The sequence below is a fragment of the Hordeum vulgare genome, chromosome 5H (genome assembly GCF_904849725.1).
Source record: "Hordeum vulgare subsp. vulgare chromosome 5H, MorexV3_pseudomolecules_assembly, whole genome shotgun sequence".
Classification (NCBI taxonomy): Eukaryota; Viridiplantae; Streptophyta; class Magnoliopsida; order Poales; family Poaceae; genus Hordeum; species Hordeum vulgare.
In genome coordinates, this window is record NC_058522.1 from 483,488,109 (window position 1) to 483,503,585 (window position 15,477).

Consider the following 15,477-nt stretch of genomic DNA (forward strand, 5'->3'; position numbering starts at 1 on the left):
CGCCGGCTCGCCCCGCCTTGCCCCCCTCGCCCTGGGTCAGCCCTCGCTTCTCTTCCCCTCTGCTTCCTCTCCCTCTCTTCTAACCTTGCAACCATTCATCCTCCCTCCAAGTTTCTGCAACGCGGTCGTTGTTTCTGCAACGCGACTGTTGTTTCATGAGTTGTGGAAATTGTTTTTGCAACCCGTTTGTTGTTTCAGGAATTGTTTCTATAACACGGTCGCTGTTGTAGAAAGACGAAGCGAAAAAAATTCTGCAACAAAAGGATTGTTTCTGGAACTCGGCATTTGTTTCAGGAATTAATGGATCAAAAGTTTATTTTTTACAATAAAACAATTGTTTCTGCAACTTGATTAGGAATCACTAGGTACCAACCTAAGCCCCGTGCGTGGATCGAACGACTGTACATGTAGATCGAACGATCGTCGGATGTTTGGCCTGGACTGCGTAGCAGCTCCCATAAAATATACTCCTATCCAATACGGTCACCAGTTGGCTCACTGTCATCATCATCTAGAAAAAAATACATCATTTGCCTGTGGTCAATGCCCACTTGGTCAACATAGCTATGGGGCCCAGTTGCCAGTGTGCCGCCTGCCTGCCTGGTTAGGCAATCTCCAGGCCACTCCCAGGCAAACCGGCGAGGTCACGATCCAACTAGCCGCAAATCCCACCATATACTCGACCACCGCGCCCCACCGGCCACCGCCACCGCCACCGCCGCCGCCGCCGACGCCTGGATCCCACGCCCCACTGATTCGGGATACCCCCACCTCTCACGCGTCGCCGCCATCGCCGTCGCCGTCCCCGCTCTTCCTCGTCGGGACACCGCGTTCCCCGTCCGCAGTCTCCGGCCGCCTCTGCTGCGCGGATCGCCGGTCCGCGGGCGGGATGGATAAGCTGGTGCAGTTCGGGAAGAAGGCATGGTTCGTCGTGCGGGTCATGTCCGGCTACGAGGAGAGGAGGATCCGGTCCTACAGGCTGCAGCTGCAGCAGCGCCTCGAGCAGGTGAAAAAAAAGGCTGGTTCCGCCATTTCTTGGATGATATGTACTGCGCTTATCTATTCTACGTATCAACTTTACGGAAGGGAAACGTCATTCACCGGCCTTCCGAGTCTCCAGTGTATCTGCTAGGCTTCTAGCTGTTTTGTTTTGCAGGATCTGCTGGAATTAGGATAGGGTTGGGCTCGAGGCGTGTAGTTTGTAATCTTAATTTCGGTAGGGCTGACAGGCACTTGGTGCTAAATTGGAGCCGTGTTCTTTCTCGTTTAGGTTGTTTGCCATGGTTGTAAATGAGAACTGCTTAGTATTAGAAAGAAGGGAGTGTTGTGCTAAGAGAATAATTTTGCTCATTTGGTGTGGAACTCACAATGCATATCTGTTGTCCGGCTTGTTCAGTTGGTCATGTCTGGGAAATTTTTCACTGTTTCAACTAACCATCTCCTTTAGTTAGTGTAATGCATCTTACCACAATCGCTTGCTTGTTCCCTGGACACTGACTTATCTTGCTAGTTGTTTTGGATTGTACTCCATTGATCCATTCGTTTCTAAATATAAGCCCTTTTAGAGATTTCAATACGGATTACATACGGATGCATATAGACGTATTTTAGAGTGTAGATTCACTTATCTTGCTCCATATGTTGTCCATATTGGAATCTCTTAAAAGGCTTATATTTAGGAACGGAGGGAGTAATGCTGTAGTGGTTAGGAACCCACTAGAAGCACACCACATATCTGATCAACTCTGTAACTGTTGTGGCTGTGGGTGCACAGGGCAGTAGGAGATAGGTGTATCCGTGAAGGCATTGCACTTGTTATGTTAGAGATAAGAAGTTTAGGTAAATGAGTAAATCAAGTATCAAGTATCCTTGTTGGATACATTTGGGTCTATCAGAAAGAGTCTGGTTAAATTAGGAAGATTCCAATTGAACTAGGAAGATAGAGTTATGGTTCATCTTCAGTTCAAATAGAGATCGGACTTGGGAATCAAGTTAGTCGCCTTACATAGAGGACTAGTGTGTAGCAGATTAAATCAGGTAATAATAGAACAGTTTAGCAGTCTGTTATCCTCCCAAAGCTATGTTCTGCTCCCCAATCCCCTGTGCCATGCCAGCCGGTCATTTTCATGGTGGTAGTTACCTAGTCTGTCCCAGCAACACGTTATTTCTAAGTTGATCACCCTATCCTAATTTTTGTAAGATATTTGATATTTTTAACTCTGTTGGCAATTTTTATCATTAAACAAAGGTAGGAAGGCATTTGTCCATATGACCTGTCTTATTGTGAGTTGCTGCCACAATTATTGTGTCATTCTTGTTGTTTATGTATGCAGGGTGCACTCCACCCGTTTTTTTTCCTCTTTGCAGCCTTAACCAATAGCGGTGTTAGACTTATGAACTTGTCGGATACTTAATTTCGTTTTAGCAATGATGTGGTGCTATCATGTAAAGAACAAGTCATACGTTCCAAATTATGTTTATAATCAAAATTTTCTTACAGTCATGCAACCGAATGTTGTAGTTTTGCAGGGCATACTTGGGTGTCGCTTAGGGCTGAACTTACTTATTCTAGTTTTAGCACAGAAATCATGAAGTCCTCAGTCGTCTACATACTGTCTCAGTTTCATGAATTTGTATTTAACTATTGCTCACTACAATATCTTAAACTAGTATCAGGAAATTACTACACTAGCTTGCAGATAAGATCGTCCTTTCCAGGTAGTACATAGGGTTGGTTATTCATGGTGACATCACTAATCAACTGTAAGGACCAATAATTGCAATATCAGTTAAACTTCAGTACTGTTTATTCAGGCTCAGGCTAAGAAGAAGGAGATTGAGAAACAACCAGAGCAAGTTATTCTGTCAGAGGTTCGTCAAGTGGTTCAGCAGATGCAAGCTCTCAATCAGCACCTCGAAGAAGCTGTAAGACATTGTACCGCAAATTTATAGTTAATTTTTTTTGCGGGGTTCAAATTTATAGTTAATTAGCCAACACTTGCCTAGGAAATGTGTACTGCATTCTTAGAAATTATTTACTAGTTTATGTGCAATCTCATAAGTGAAATAGAGTTTGGCGATCTTGTTGACGGCCTTTGGAGAACGAACGAATGGTACAGTGGCTTGTTTCTGTTTGATGGATGTGAAACACGCTTGTTCTGGAACTTCCAAAGTAGACATATTGTTTGGTTTATGTTCCTGATTTACGACCGCTGGCAGTAAACTGAAATGCCACTTGTTTATACAAACAACTGATGTAATGACTTGTAATCCGTTCTTTTCATCTTACTTTTCAGGAAACTGCCATAGATGAGTATTTCAAACCGATCGACAAAAATGCTCAGGTCTTAACAGACATGCAAATGGAGAAAGAAGAGAAGCAAATGAAGGAGATGCTCCAAGTAATGCGAGGCCAAATACAAATGCAAAGAGAAATCGAGGCGAGGAAAGCTGAGGCCATTGCCGTGGAGCCTGTCGACACCCAAGCGAGTGAAACAACGTCCGGAATTCCTCCAAAACAAGAAACAACGGCCGAAAGTCCGAAACAAGAAACCACTAAATAGATACTGTCTGCCGTTACTTTTTTCGTAAGCAAGTTATTACCTGCGCATGGATGGACTCTTTACATAGGCTCTTGCTGGGCTAGTTAATAAGTAGGGATCTACTGACAACACAACTGCCAATTTTGTACCTCAGGGGGTATTCCTTTTCGCTGGGTAGAGTTCTCATCTTCTTGGCCCATGTTGTTTCCCTTTCAAAGAAGGTAAATCATGGAAGCTTTGTGCAATGTGATGTGGGCTGTGAGTTGTGGAAACTGCACCGTGTGCTGAACCAAAATTTGAGTGCTGTCCCAAGTCGGAATCACAGCTTTACTTGGGAAGCTTTATGTTTGTTTGTTTCACGGAGGTGCTGGTGTCATCCCATATGTTTTCCCCTTGGTTTATTGTTTTCGGTCGAGGTTATTATTTGAGCAGGTGGTGAATCTGGGATTCTCAATACAAACATACAACAATGAGGACTTGACTTCCATTTTTCTGAAACTGGAGTGGAAAGAGACCAAAACAATGTTCCAAATTGCAAAGGCTTAGAGGAAATAATAAAGCCCAGGTAATTTACAGCATCATTGTCATTGTGAGAAATATGAACTTATTATCCTATACCCTGGTAAAAGTGGCGACCTTTATTGCTGTTGTTGTTGAGAAATCAGTCTCCTGCACTCAGAGCTGAAGAATTACAGGGATGTTTACCACATCTGGAGGGTGTTTTAACCAGCAGAATTGGACTCGTGCAAACTACTCAGAGCTAAAGAACGCGCTTCCAAGTTTGAAGTTTGAGTTTTCTAGATGAGTTGTGCGCTTTCAAAAACCTTCATCTTCTCCGGTATTTTATGTAAAATGTGTGTGTGCGCATAAAGCTCCCATAGCCCACATTTTACGAATTTACACTAAAAACAAGATTCGCGCAAAGGCGTGTTGGTGGTTCGTGCCCGCTCTGGTGCTGGCATTGCATGTGAGCCCATGCCCTATTCTCGTGTCGTATGATAGCCGAGGGCGGATGGCGGGGTTTGGATATCTTGATTGTTGATTCGATTGTCGTTCTTTTTGGTGGCTTGCTTACTTCAGTTCTCTAGGATTACACACTTTCTTGAGGTGGATATGCATTTTTTGTTGGGATTTTCTTCTCCTCTTGATGGCACTGGCACCGACACGTAGATCCGAAGCCGTGCGCATCGATTGATTCAGAGGCCGTGGTAGATCCTCCCTTCCTTTTATCCTGAGAGAAGAAGAAAAGGAATCTGATCTTGGAAATGCATCTAGAAGCAGTATGAGATACGGACGGGCTTGGGATCGAACACGTTCCAGGTCAAGTGACCGGTGGCCATATGCGTGTTCCAGTCCAGCCAGGTCAAGTGATCGGTGGCCATATGCGTGTTCCAGTCCAGCCAGGTCAAGTGAGGGAACGGTGTCCATACATATGTCTAGTGTGGACGTAGGAAACGACATGACCATCATCATCCGTGTGACTTGGGAGTGTCTTGACATGCACTTGCGAGTGGCGCAGACGCAGAGACAGGTCACTCGCCTCCAGATCGGTCGATAGCTCTCAGCCTCATCAGATATTTCGGTACCTCACTGGCAGGAGTACCTCCTAGTGATAAGGACAAGGAAAGGATCCACGTACGTACCACGGTCGATGGAGATATGGATGGGGACAAGCATGCAGCAGCTCGTGATCAATAATTCACGCTAATTAATTATATTTGCATGTGGGTTTATTATACACACACATATACATATACACACTGGGGTACATACATTGGCCTGATCGATGATGAGCACGACGCATCATGCGCATCAATCATTAGAGAGAGGATCACATGTGTTTGTATGTGTAGTTGTGTGTAGTACTAACCACTGACTCGGGCATGAGTCATGAGCTGATCTTGCTAGCTAGCTCCATCGACCGTAGCACATCGTCGATCACATGTGTTTGTATGGTCCCATGAATTGCATGTACTCCTATATGATATGGCCAGACCGTAGACGTGACGTGGGACCGAACAAACTGGCTTTGGAGCTATGCGAAGATGCATATTCCACAGGGGGTATCTCCGGCACACGCTCAGTACGCGCAGAGATCGAGGGAGATCGATCGAGATGACCACCATTTCTCGCGTGCCAAAATAGAAGGTAAATATCTGTTAGACTTTGGGCCCATACATGGGACAACCCAACTAGCAAATTCTGAAATCTTAAAGTGGCCTCATGTATACAAGCAAGTGGTGGGAGTGAGAAGTTTAGTCCCATATGAAAAGTTAGAAGAGAAATACACCACCTTAGAGAAGAGGATAGTCTCTCGCGCACTCCTCCTCCTCCACCGCCCACTTGACTCAACTTGTGAATTCGAGCGAAGAGCCGGCACAACATTTGTCTTTATTTTTGCTGTTTTGAAAAACTGAATTCGTAGTCGAGACGGACGCGTCACAGTGGGCCGGTTCGGGTCGTTTTCGAATCGTGTGCTGCAACCGACTCGGATGTGCGGCGTGGGCCACGTTGCACCCGTTAGGGTTTTTCGAACCGCACTATAAAAAGGCACGCGCCGTGGGCGCTGTACACATACAGAAACCAATCTAGGTTTTGCCTCTCCTCGTTCCTTGCGTCGCCACCGTAGTCTATTCTATCCCGAGCGACGGCGTCCATCGGCAAACGAGAGAGCAAGTCTCCGGAACCAGTCGTCTTTGTGATCCTGTACGGGAGAGGGCGAATTAGGCTTTTGGGAAGCACTTTGCGTGACTGCTCGCTGCTTCCACAACAGGTCGTTTACCTAGCAAGTCGGCGGTGCTGCGTACTGCCGCCTCAAGCGTCGTCTACTTCGCCCCGTCATCGCCAACGTCATCGTCAACAACATAGCTGCACCGAACACATCTGCGTCATCTGCAAACGTTCAATACGTGCGTCGTGTTTCCGTTGGCCTGATGAACATGTTAGATGCGTACATGTTTAGCTATACCGTGTTGCTGCTATTCATGTTGTCTAGTGCATCTAATATGTTTAGAATTTCACATGTTAATAGCTACTATCGTCATGCTTTATATTCTAAAATTAATCATGAAAATACTGCCTGTTTACTCAACAATATCTGCCCCACAACATACGAACCATGGATAGGTAAAACATGCGTCACTTCACTGTCCCAAAGCTCACAAAATAATTACTTTACTGTTCCAAAGTTGCACACGGTGCACAGATTATTTGGCAAACACATACACGGAGTACCAATTGGCAAACTGCGACAATTAACACGTCGACATAATTAAGGACCATAATTACACGCAACCACATCTGATGCTCGCGCTCCAAACATCCATCCATCCATGCCTCGGCTCAGAAACCCCTGGCGTTCCCCGTCGGGTTGCCGTCGAACCGGCCGATGCTGAAGTGCCGGAGCTCCACGCCGGCCTCCGCGGCCGTCCCCGACTCGCCGTCCAGCGCCATCTCCGCCAGGATCCTGCCCACCGCCGGGCCCATCTTGAACCCGTGGCCGGAGAAGCCGGCGCCGACCACCACGTCCCTCCCGAACTCGTCGCCGCCGAGGAAGTCGATGACGAAGTCCTCGTCGGGCGTCATGGAGTACATGCACGGCTGCCGGATCACCGGCCCGCCCGCGGTCTCCACGCGGCCCGGCATCACCTCCTCGATCCACCGCGCCACGGGCTCCACCAGCCCGTCCTCCCCCGGCCCGACGGCCCAGTCCCGGCCGTCCGGGTCGCACGCCGGCCCGCCGTGCATGGCGATCTTGATCAGCCCCGGGTACTCCATCGACGGCGTGCTGTAGATGTAGGGCACGCCGTAGCTCGCGAACGTCGGGAAGCCGCCCTCCGTCGTCAGCTCGCGCTCGTGCCCGGGCTTCACCTTCCAGTAGCAGATGACGGTGTGCAGCGGCTGCACGGGGAGGCCGGCGCCGGTGACGGCCTTCACCAGCTTGCTCGTCCACGCCCCCACCGTGATGATGCACTTGCCGCCGTGGAACTCCTCGCCGCTTGCTGTCTTCACGACGATCGCCGTCGTTCCTTCTCCTGCTCGAAAGGTTAATTCATTACCATTTACTAGTAATATGCATGCGATTTTTAGCTGCACTGTGTATGATGCTCTAAGATCTTTTGTACTTATTCCACTTCTTAATTTGAAGCACTTAGTGTGTCATCAAAGAATCTTTTTTGGCGTGTCATCAAAGACATAAATGACTTTTTATTTAGAAAACGTATTTTTCGGATAAGAATCTTTTTGAAGCAATTGACGGCGGCAGCTCGAGTTTAAAATGCTCGCGGTCTTAAACAATTAGTTGATTCTCCCTTTGGACTTTGGAGAAACCAGTTGCAATGTTTGATAGCGACTCCGTTGGATTGCTGCCCTGGCTGGTACCATTATGTGCGCCAACCGAAATATAATGAAGCAAACTACTACTGTAGTATACATTTGATGTGACGTGACAGGGAATATTTTCGTTTACCAGAACTGCAATTATTGTAGGAGCACGCCTACTGAAAGAACCATTTGCATGTAAGGAAGTGGAAATTATGGAGCTCATATGCGCAGACAAATTTGCTCTCTCGACATAGCCCCATCTGGACATAGTTTGTAAGACGTCAGACCAGAATTTGTTTGCGACGAAAAGGTTGCGGGACAATTAAGGGATGATCCATGGAAATGCTGACGACGCAGCCGATGGAAAGAATGCTTCCAAGGAAATTGGTTGGAGGTGAGACGAAGAAGACCGTGCGACACGGCCTCGCTTTGTCAATCGGTCACTCACCTGGCTTCCTGGCGGCGACGTCGACCACCTCCGCCCTGTCCCTCACGACAGCGCCCATCTTGGCGGCGAGCGCCTGGAACATGGCCACCGCCTTGGTCGCCTTCATCACCCCGCCCAGCTCGCTGCTCGCCGCCGCCCACCCGTCCGGCACCTTGAACGCCTCCGCCCACGCCGGCCGTGGCGCGTCGGCCGCGGCCGGGGCGAGCACGGTGGCGCCGCCGTTGGCGACGGAGGCGAGGAACGCCGGGTCGTCCCGCGGGCCCAGGTCGACGTGCCGGGTGGGCGTGAGCACGGCGTACCCGGAGTCCCGCTGGGCGTCGTCCCAGAGGCGGCGCGAGAGGCGGACCATGGGCGGGTAGTGCGGCTGCGGGTAGGTGGCGCGGATGGTGCGGGACTCGCCGTGCGACGAGCCGCGCTGGTGGAGCAGGTCGAACTGCTCGAGCAGGAGCACGCGCGCGCCCCGGGACGCCGCCGCGTGCGCCGCGCAGCTGCCCATGATGCCCGCGCCCACCACGATCACGTCGAACGAGCGCCCCGCCGGCTGCGCGGCCATGGTTTCCTCCCGTTCCTCTGGAAGTGCGTGCTCTGCGGGAGCGTGCTCTGGAAGTGGAAGTGAAGGTGGGAGAGGGTAGGCTTGTGCGTATTTAAAGACCGGTTTTGCTATCACGCGACCGGTGACCGTCCCTTGTGCTGGCTTTTGGGTTGGCTTGAATTGGACTGACCTTCTACCCTTCTTTTGCTTGCAACCGATTTCGTCTGTTTAACCTTTGCAGCCGATATCGTTTGTTGCTAGGCTACGGTTTGGACACATGTTAATCCGAATAAATTATGAGTAAATTACTATAAGATTTAATCCGAATAAACTGTAAATATATTTTGACGGCAATAACAGATATTGAACTAATCATCAGACTAACATAGTAGACGAATGGATTAAATCTACATCGCAAAGTAGAAATAGGAATTCTAGCATGATTTTAAAGAGAAATGACAAGATTGCATATAGTGCATCGCGAACAGAAGCGTCATCGTTGATGTTGTCAGCTATGTCGTTGACGAAGAGGTTGTCGAGATCCAGAAAGAAGTTGCCGTTCGGAAGTAGTCGATGTGAGCAGTCGCGCGAGTGCGCTCCCCAAAAACCTGATCGTCCCTCTCATATACAGTATCACAAGAGGCAGAGTTTTAGAGGCCCGCTGTCCCTTCTTGCGGTGCGCGTCGAAGGAGGGATGGAGAAGACTTGGATGGTGGCTGTTACGACGGCTATGGTTGGCAGGAACCTCACACATATGTATACGCGTCCGGGTGGAGATACGTGGACTGGACCCACGTCTGAGTCGGTAACAACCCGCGATCCGACGTCTCAGATCGTGACATGTCTGTTACGTACTCTCCGTTCCTGACCAGCAACAATAAGTGTGTATGAGCTCGGCTCGGCTCAATCCCGCAACCCGCGACGCGACGAGGCGAGGCATGGCGTGACGTGACAAGCGAGGAGGAGGAGCACACGTGTAGGTCTCCTCTTCTCATGCTGGTACAAATGATAAAAGAGCTCACTTTATAAGGAGGTGCAACTCTCTCCCAACTAACAATACGAGAGTAAATTTTAGTCTCACTCACACCACACACACAACCAAGAAGAATGGGCCATGATAATTTCATGATTTTAATCGGGATTTGGGTCAAAGGCCTACTTACAAAAATTCAACATCCCCCCTCTCAAAGTCTCATTGACACATCTCATCTCTTAGTTCCAAAACATTGTTTATATACCGGTGCTGAATGAAGATTGTTAAGTTGAACTTTCATTTAGAATTTATGCTACACTAGATCACAACTTAAATATAGGACTATGCCTTGAACTATAAGCTTTCTGTGCGACTAGTTTCACACAAATCCTTGAACGACACTGGGCTGCCGCAAGGCTTCCCCGCGAGTGAAGCATATACGTCATACTCCGGGGTCTTTCATAAATTTATTAAAGAACACCCAATTATCACAGAGTGCGACATTTAATAGTCAAATTCATATCGGTGTGTTCCCGAGGAGATGCTCTACATGATAACATCTCTCTTTACCCAAATAAGCCACTTAGAACACATTAAGATAAGTATCAACCTACCATGCAGATCATGAGAATATTGCATCTTCAAGGAGCGGGATAACAATTATAGGGATACTCTCCTTTCAGTTGTCCAACAACTTGTCTCCTAATTCTACTTCACGGGATCTACGATCACATAGAGTGGAGTACCATTATGGACAACTCATACAGTGGATCTCAAACGTATCTCCATCGATGCATTTTCTATCACATTACATGATAAACCCTTTGTGAAGGGATCTGCCAAGTTTTTATCTCATTTTTTGGATCCTTACTCATTTTCTGTTTGTATGTCGATGACATATTGATCAAGTTCGGTTCCAAAGATCAATATGTCATCGGCATACAAACAGAGAATAACTCATTCGCCCGCACTATGGCGATAGTACACACACTTGTCAGCTCGTTTACAACAAAGCTTCCAGCACTAATGTTCTTTCGAACTTCTCATGCCACTGCTTAGGAGCTTGTTTAAGACCATACAAATACTCCAATAACATTCACACCTTCCCTTCTTGAGCAGGTGCTACAAAACCATCCGGCTGAACCATGTAAATTCCCTCATCCAACTCTCCATTGAGGAAAGTTGTCTTAACGTCCATTTGATGAACGAGAAGACCGTGCGAGGCAGCCAATGATAGTAGCACCCGAATAGTGGCCAATATAGCCACATGTGAGTAAGTATCAAAGAAGTCTTCACCTTCTTTCTCAGTATAACCCTTGGCCACAAGTCGTGCCTATTACTTTTCAATTGTACCGTTGGGTCTAAGATTTTTCTTGAACATCCACTTACATCCCACGGGCTTGCACCCATATGGACGATGAGTGAGTTCTGAGGTTCCATTAGCTAATATGAAGTCCATCTCACTACGAACATCTTCTTTCTAGTAGTCAGCATCAGAAGATGCATAGGCTTCTGAAAGTGTCCTCGGTGTGTCATCCACGAGGTACACAATGAAATCATCACCAAAGGGTTTTGCAATCCTTCATATCTTACCCCTTACAGGAGTTCCATAGTCATCCTCCTCACAATTCTCAACGTGTTCCATCGCAATGGTGGGTTGAGGAATTATAGAAAATTCCCGAGTAGATAGAGTAGGTATCTCCTGATTTGATGAGTAAGGCGTATCCTTCATATGAAATATGTCCTGTAATAAAGTCGCACCATTCGACTCCATAATTGTACCAACATGCATGTCGGGTACCTCATATTTGATTATAAAAAACCTATAGCCAATGCTATGAAAAGCATAGCCCAGAAGAACACAATCTACAGTTTTTGGTCCAAGCTTGCGCTTCTTGGGAATTGGTATATTAACTTTCGCCAAACAACTCCAAGTACGTAGATAAGAGAGTTTCAGCCTTTTCCTTTTCCTTTTACATTCCTCAAATGGAGTAATAGTTTTATGCTTTGTGGGAACTCAGTTTAGGGCATGACATGCAGTCATTAGTGCCTCCCCCCCACCATGCCTTGGAGAGACCCGATGTGTCTAACATGGCATTAACCAAATTAGTTAGAGTTTGGTTCTTTCTTTGGGCCACCCCCTTTGACTGAGGTGAGTAGGGAGGTCTCCTCTCATGGATTATACCATGTTCCACACAAAACGAATCAAAATCATTGGAAAAATACTCTCCACCACGATCAGACCTAAGCCATTTAATTTTTCGATCAAGTTGGTTCTCTCGTTCAACTTTATAGTTTTTGAAGAAGTGTAAAGCCTCATCTTTTGATTTTAGAAGATACACATACCAATATCTAGTGGAGTCATCAATCAACGTCATGAAGTATTTCTCTCCACCTTTTGTCAACACGCCATTCATCTCACAAAGATCAGAATGTATATGCTCTAGTGGCGCCAAGTCTCTCGCCTGTGCAGTCTTATGGGACTTGCGAGGTTGCTTTGCTTGCACACACACTTGACACTTGAAGCCCTTGACAATAGAGAATTTCAGAATTAAACTCATATTGGCTAGCCGTGTCAAGCAACCAAAGTTAATATGACATAGTTGTGAATGCCAAATATTAGACTTGTTATCATAGCAAACATTATTAATAACTTTAGTGCAAATATGTGACAAAGACAGGCGGAACAAGCCTCATCACTCATAGCCTTCTCCAATAAATTGTCCATACTTAGAAATTACAACTTTATTGGACTCAAAAACTAACTTAAAACAATCTCGACACAAACAGGAACCGTTGACGAGATGGAGGGCACACGATGAGTGTTCTTCAAGCGCACGATCTTCCCCGAAGTAGACTTCAAGTCAACTGTATCGACACCTCAAATCGGATGTGACCCATCAGCACGGGAGAAGTCCCTGTGACCTGGTAAGAAGAAAACATATAGGCATCAACACAAACATGTACATTGGCATCGGTGCCAATTAACCAATCAGGAGAATGACATACTGAAAGGATTGTAGGAAAAATACCATACCCAGATTCCATCATATCAGTATCATCGATGAGAATATTAGCGGACTTGCCGCTCTTCTCAGGTTCGCGCTCCTCATAGTGGTTAGGAAATCTTGGATCCCAGTGTCACGCCCAAGATGCGACCCTATCCTCAATTTGGCACGAAGGCCTCGTCAGGGATAGAAGCGCATCTCGTCGTGTCGCAAGAATGGATATCGTTACAAGTACATGTACTGATAAGAAGAGATATATTTAGAATTGGCTTACACTCGCCACAAGCTACATCAGAGTCACATTAGTACATTACACAATCATCAAGAGTAAGAGCAGGGTCCGACTACGGATGAAAACAAACGACAAAAGAAGAACGACGTCCATCCTTGCTATCCCAGGCTGCCGGCCTGGAACCCATCCTAGATCGATGAAGAGGAAGAAGAAGAAGCAACTCCAAATGAACAATCAACGCGCTCGCATCAAGTAACCTTTACCTGTACCTGCAACTGGTGTTGTAGTAACCTGTGAGCCACAGGGGACTCAGCAATCTCATTTCCAAAGGTATCAAGACTAGCAAAGCTTACTGGGTGAGGTATGGTTAAGTGGTGAGGTTGCAGCAGCGGCTAAGCATATATTTGGTGGCTAAACTTACGAGTACAATAAATAAGAGGGGGAAGACCTACGCATAACAGACGTGAACTACTGATGATCAAATGAATGATCCTGAACACCTACCTACGTCAGACATAACCCCACCGTGTCCTCGATCGGAGAAGGAACTCACGAAAGAGACAGTCACGGTTACGCACACAGTTGACATGTTTTAATTAAGTTAACTTCAAGTTATCTAGAACCAGTGTTAAACAAAGTTTCCACGTTGCCACATAACCACGGGCACGGCTTTCCAAAAAGATTTAACCCTGCAGGGGTGCTCCAACTAGTCCATCACAAATTACCACAAGCCGCATAGAAATCCTCAATCACGAAGCTCGCGATCTCGTCGGATTCCCTAGTGGAAAACCTCAACTCTGAGATTACCCAAAGCATCACCGGAATCCTGATGCACAAGATATCTCGTCAAAGTTAAAACTAATCCAGCAAGGCCGTCCGGCGTGTCGACGATCCCGATAGGAGCCGCGTATCTCGTTCTCAGGACACGATGGATAAGCACAACGTACGGTGGCCTGATAGAAATCTCCCGAGTTGCCCCGGGTTGGCCCCGCAAACGGCTCTAGTTTTGGACCAGCACCAACAACACTGCCCCCCTGTATTATGTTGAATTACTCCTCGGGTAGCGCTAACTCCCTATGCACATCAAATTAACAGAACTATTATGTTGGGCAAATAGTACCAATGTTGGGCCTTGCCAGACCAGCTTCAATCTAAAACGAATTATCAAGGGGGTCCCCATAACAACCCCGATCGTGTTAGGAGCGCTTAATTATGGAACATAACACCGGTAACCGAAACTAAGGGGGCAAAGGTGGAACAAAACACCAGGCTAGAAAGGCCGAGCCTTCCACCTTTTACCAAGTATATAGGTGCATTAAATTAAATAGCATTTAATATGGTGATATAACAAGGAACCCATGTTTTCACATGGAAGCAACTGCACCTGCAACTAGCAACGCTAACAACATGGATAAGCAAGCGGTAACATAGCCAATCCGTGGTTTGCTAGGTCGAACAGGTTGAAGGTTATCATGGCATTGTTGAGAGGCTAATATTTAACAGGTGGTAGGCAACGAGACATAATCGATAGAAACGGTAAAACTAGAAGGCGATGATAGTAATGGTATCTAGGGAAATGATCATCTTGCCTGAGATCCCGCTTGGAAGAAGAATGACTCCGTGAAGCAGACGAACCGATGTAGTCGTACGGGTCCTCACAATCCGGCACGCTGCGAAACTCTATCGAGACGAAGCAAACCGGAAACAAGCATCAACACATGAAATTCACCACACGATGCAACAACACAAATGATGCATGATCAGCTGAAAACATGCAAGGCATGGCATGACAATTCACGACAAACAAATACTATACATTAAGTGAACTTCAATATGCAACGAGTTGCATATTGACGAAACTCCACATATGAATTATTTAGTTCACTCCCGGTTATTTACACGGCAATATTAATGTTGTCAAACATGCAAGAGGTGAAGCGGAAATTAAACTACCTATCTAGACATTTTAAATGGCTCGGAAATGACATATAGCATCTCCGAGACGACCTCACATGTTAATTTACAATTCTGTCCAGATCTGAATTAAAACATCTAATTAGTTGTTAAACAGCAAAAAAATAGGTTCTCGTGATTCTACGCGTCATTTCAAGCAATCTACACATAAAGAACATCTTCAACGGAGCTACGGTTCAAAAGATACAAGCACCACAAGATATGATGGCATGAATGCAATATGTGTGCAACGACGGCTACGAGCACTTCAGAACATACAACCAGCAAGAGGAAATGAAACTACACGAGATTCTAAGCAAGTTTCATGTAGGACACGATCAAATCGGAGCTACGGTTCAACAACTACAAGCAAAACAAGAAATCACTACAATCTGCCAAAATCAACCACGTAGCGTTTTCTACACCCCACAACTACGAGCTACTCAACTCAAATAAACTCAAGCAA

General features: G+C 46.5%; 2 protein-coding genes across 2 annotated transcripts; one reads left to right on the forward strand and one right to left on the reverse strand.

Annotated features, from left to right (window-relative positions):
- Nucleotides 1–642: 642 nt before the first annotated feature.
- LOC123399595 lies at nucleotides 643–3,905 on the forward strand. The gene is made up of 3 exons (XM_045093995.1): nucleotides 643–1,006; nucleotides 2,815–2,925; nucleotides 3,297–3,905. Exons 1-3 carry the CDS (start codon nucleotides 890–892, stop codon nucleotides 3,561–3,563), a joined length of 495 nt encoding a protein of 164 aa, XP_044949930.1. The 5' UTR covers nucleotides 643–889; the 3' UTR covers nucleotides 3,564–3,905.
- A 2,779-nt stretch (nucleotides 3,906–6,684) lies between these two features.
- LOC123395931 (probable sarcosine oxidase) lies at nucleotides 6,685–8,915 on the reverse strand. The gene is made up of 2 exons (XM_045090957.1): nucleotides 8,314–8,915; nucleotides 6,685–7,576 (listed from the first exon to the last, which is right to left on the reverse strand). Exons 1-2 carry the CDS (start codon nucleotides 8,864–8,866, stop codon nucleotides 6,885–6,887), a joined length of 1,245 nt encoding a protein of 414 aa, XP_044946892.1. The 5' UTR covers nucleotides 8,867–8,915; the 3' UTR covers nucleotides 6,685–6,884.
- Between the last annotated feature and the right edge of the window lie 6,562 nt (nucleotides 8,916–15,477).

Coding starts and splice junctions, on each gene's coding strand:
- LOC123395931 (XM_045090957.1), bottom strand. CDS start 8,866: ATGGCCGCGCAGCCGGCGGGGCGCTCGTTCGACGTGATCGTGGTGGGC. Junction 7,577..8,313: donor CGTCGCCGCCAGGAAGCCAG/GTGAGTGACCGA, acceptor CCTTTCGAGCAG/GAGAAGGAACGACGGCGATC.
- LOC123399595 (XM_045093995.1), top strand. CDS start 890: ATGGATAAGCTGGTGCAGTTCGGGAAGAAGGCATGGTTCGTCGTGCGG. Junction 1,007..2,814: donor TGCAGCAGCGCCTCGAGCAG/GTGAAAAAAAAG, acceptor CTGTTTATTCAG/GCTCAGGCTAAGAAGAAGGA. Junction 2,926..3,296: donor ATCAGCACCTCGAAGAAGCT/GTAAGACATTGT, acceptor CTTACTTTTCAG/GAAACTGCCATAGATGAGTA.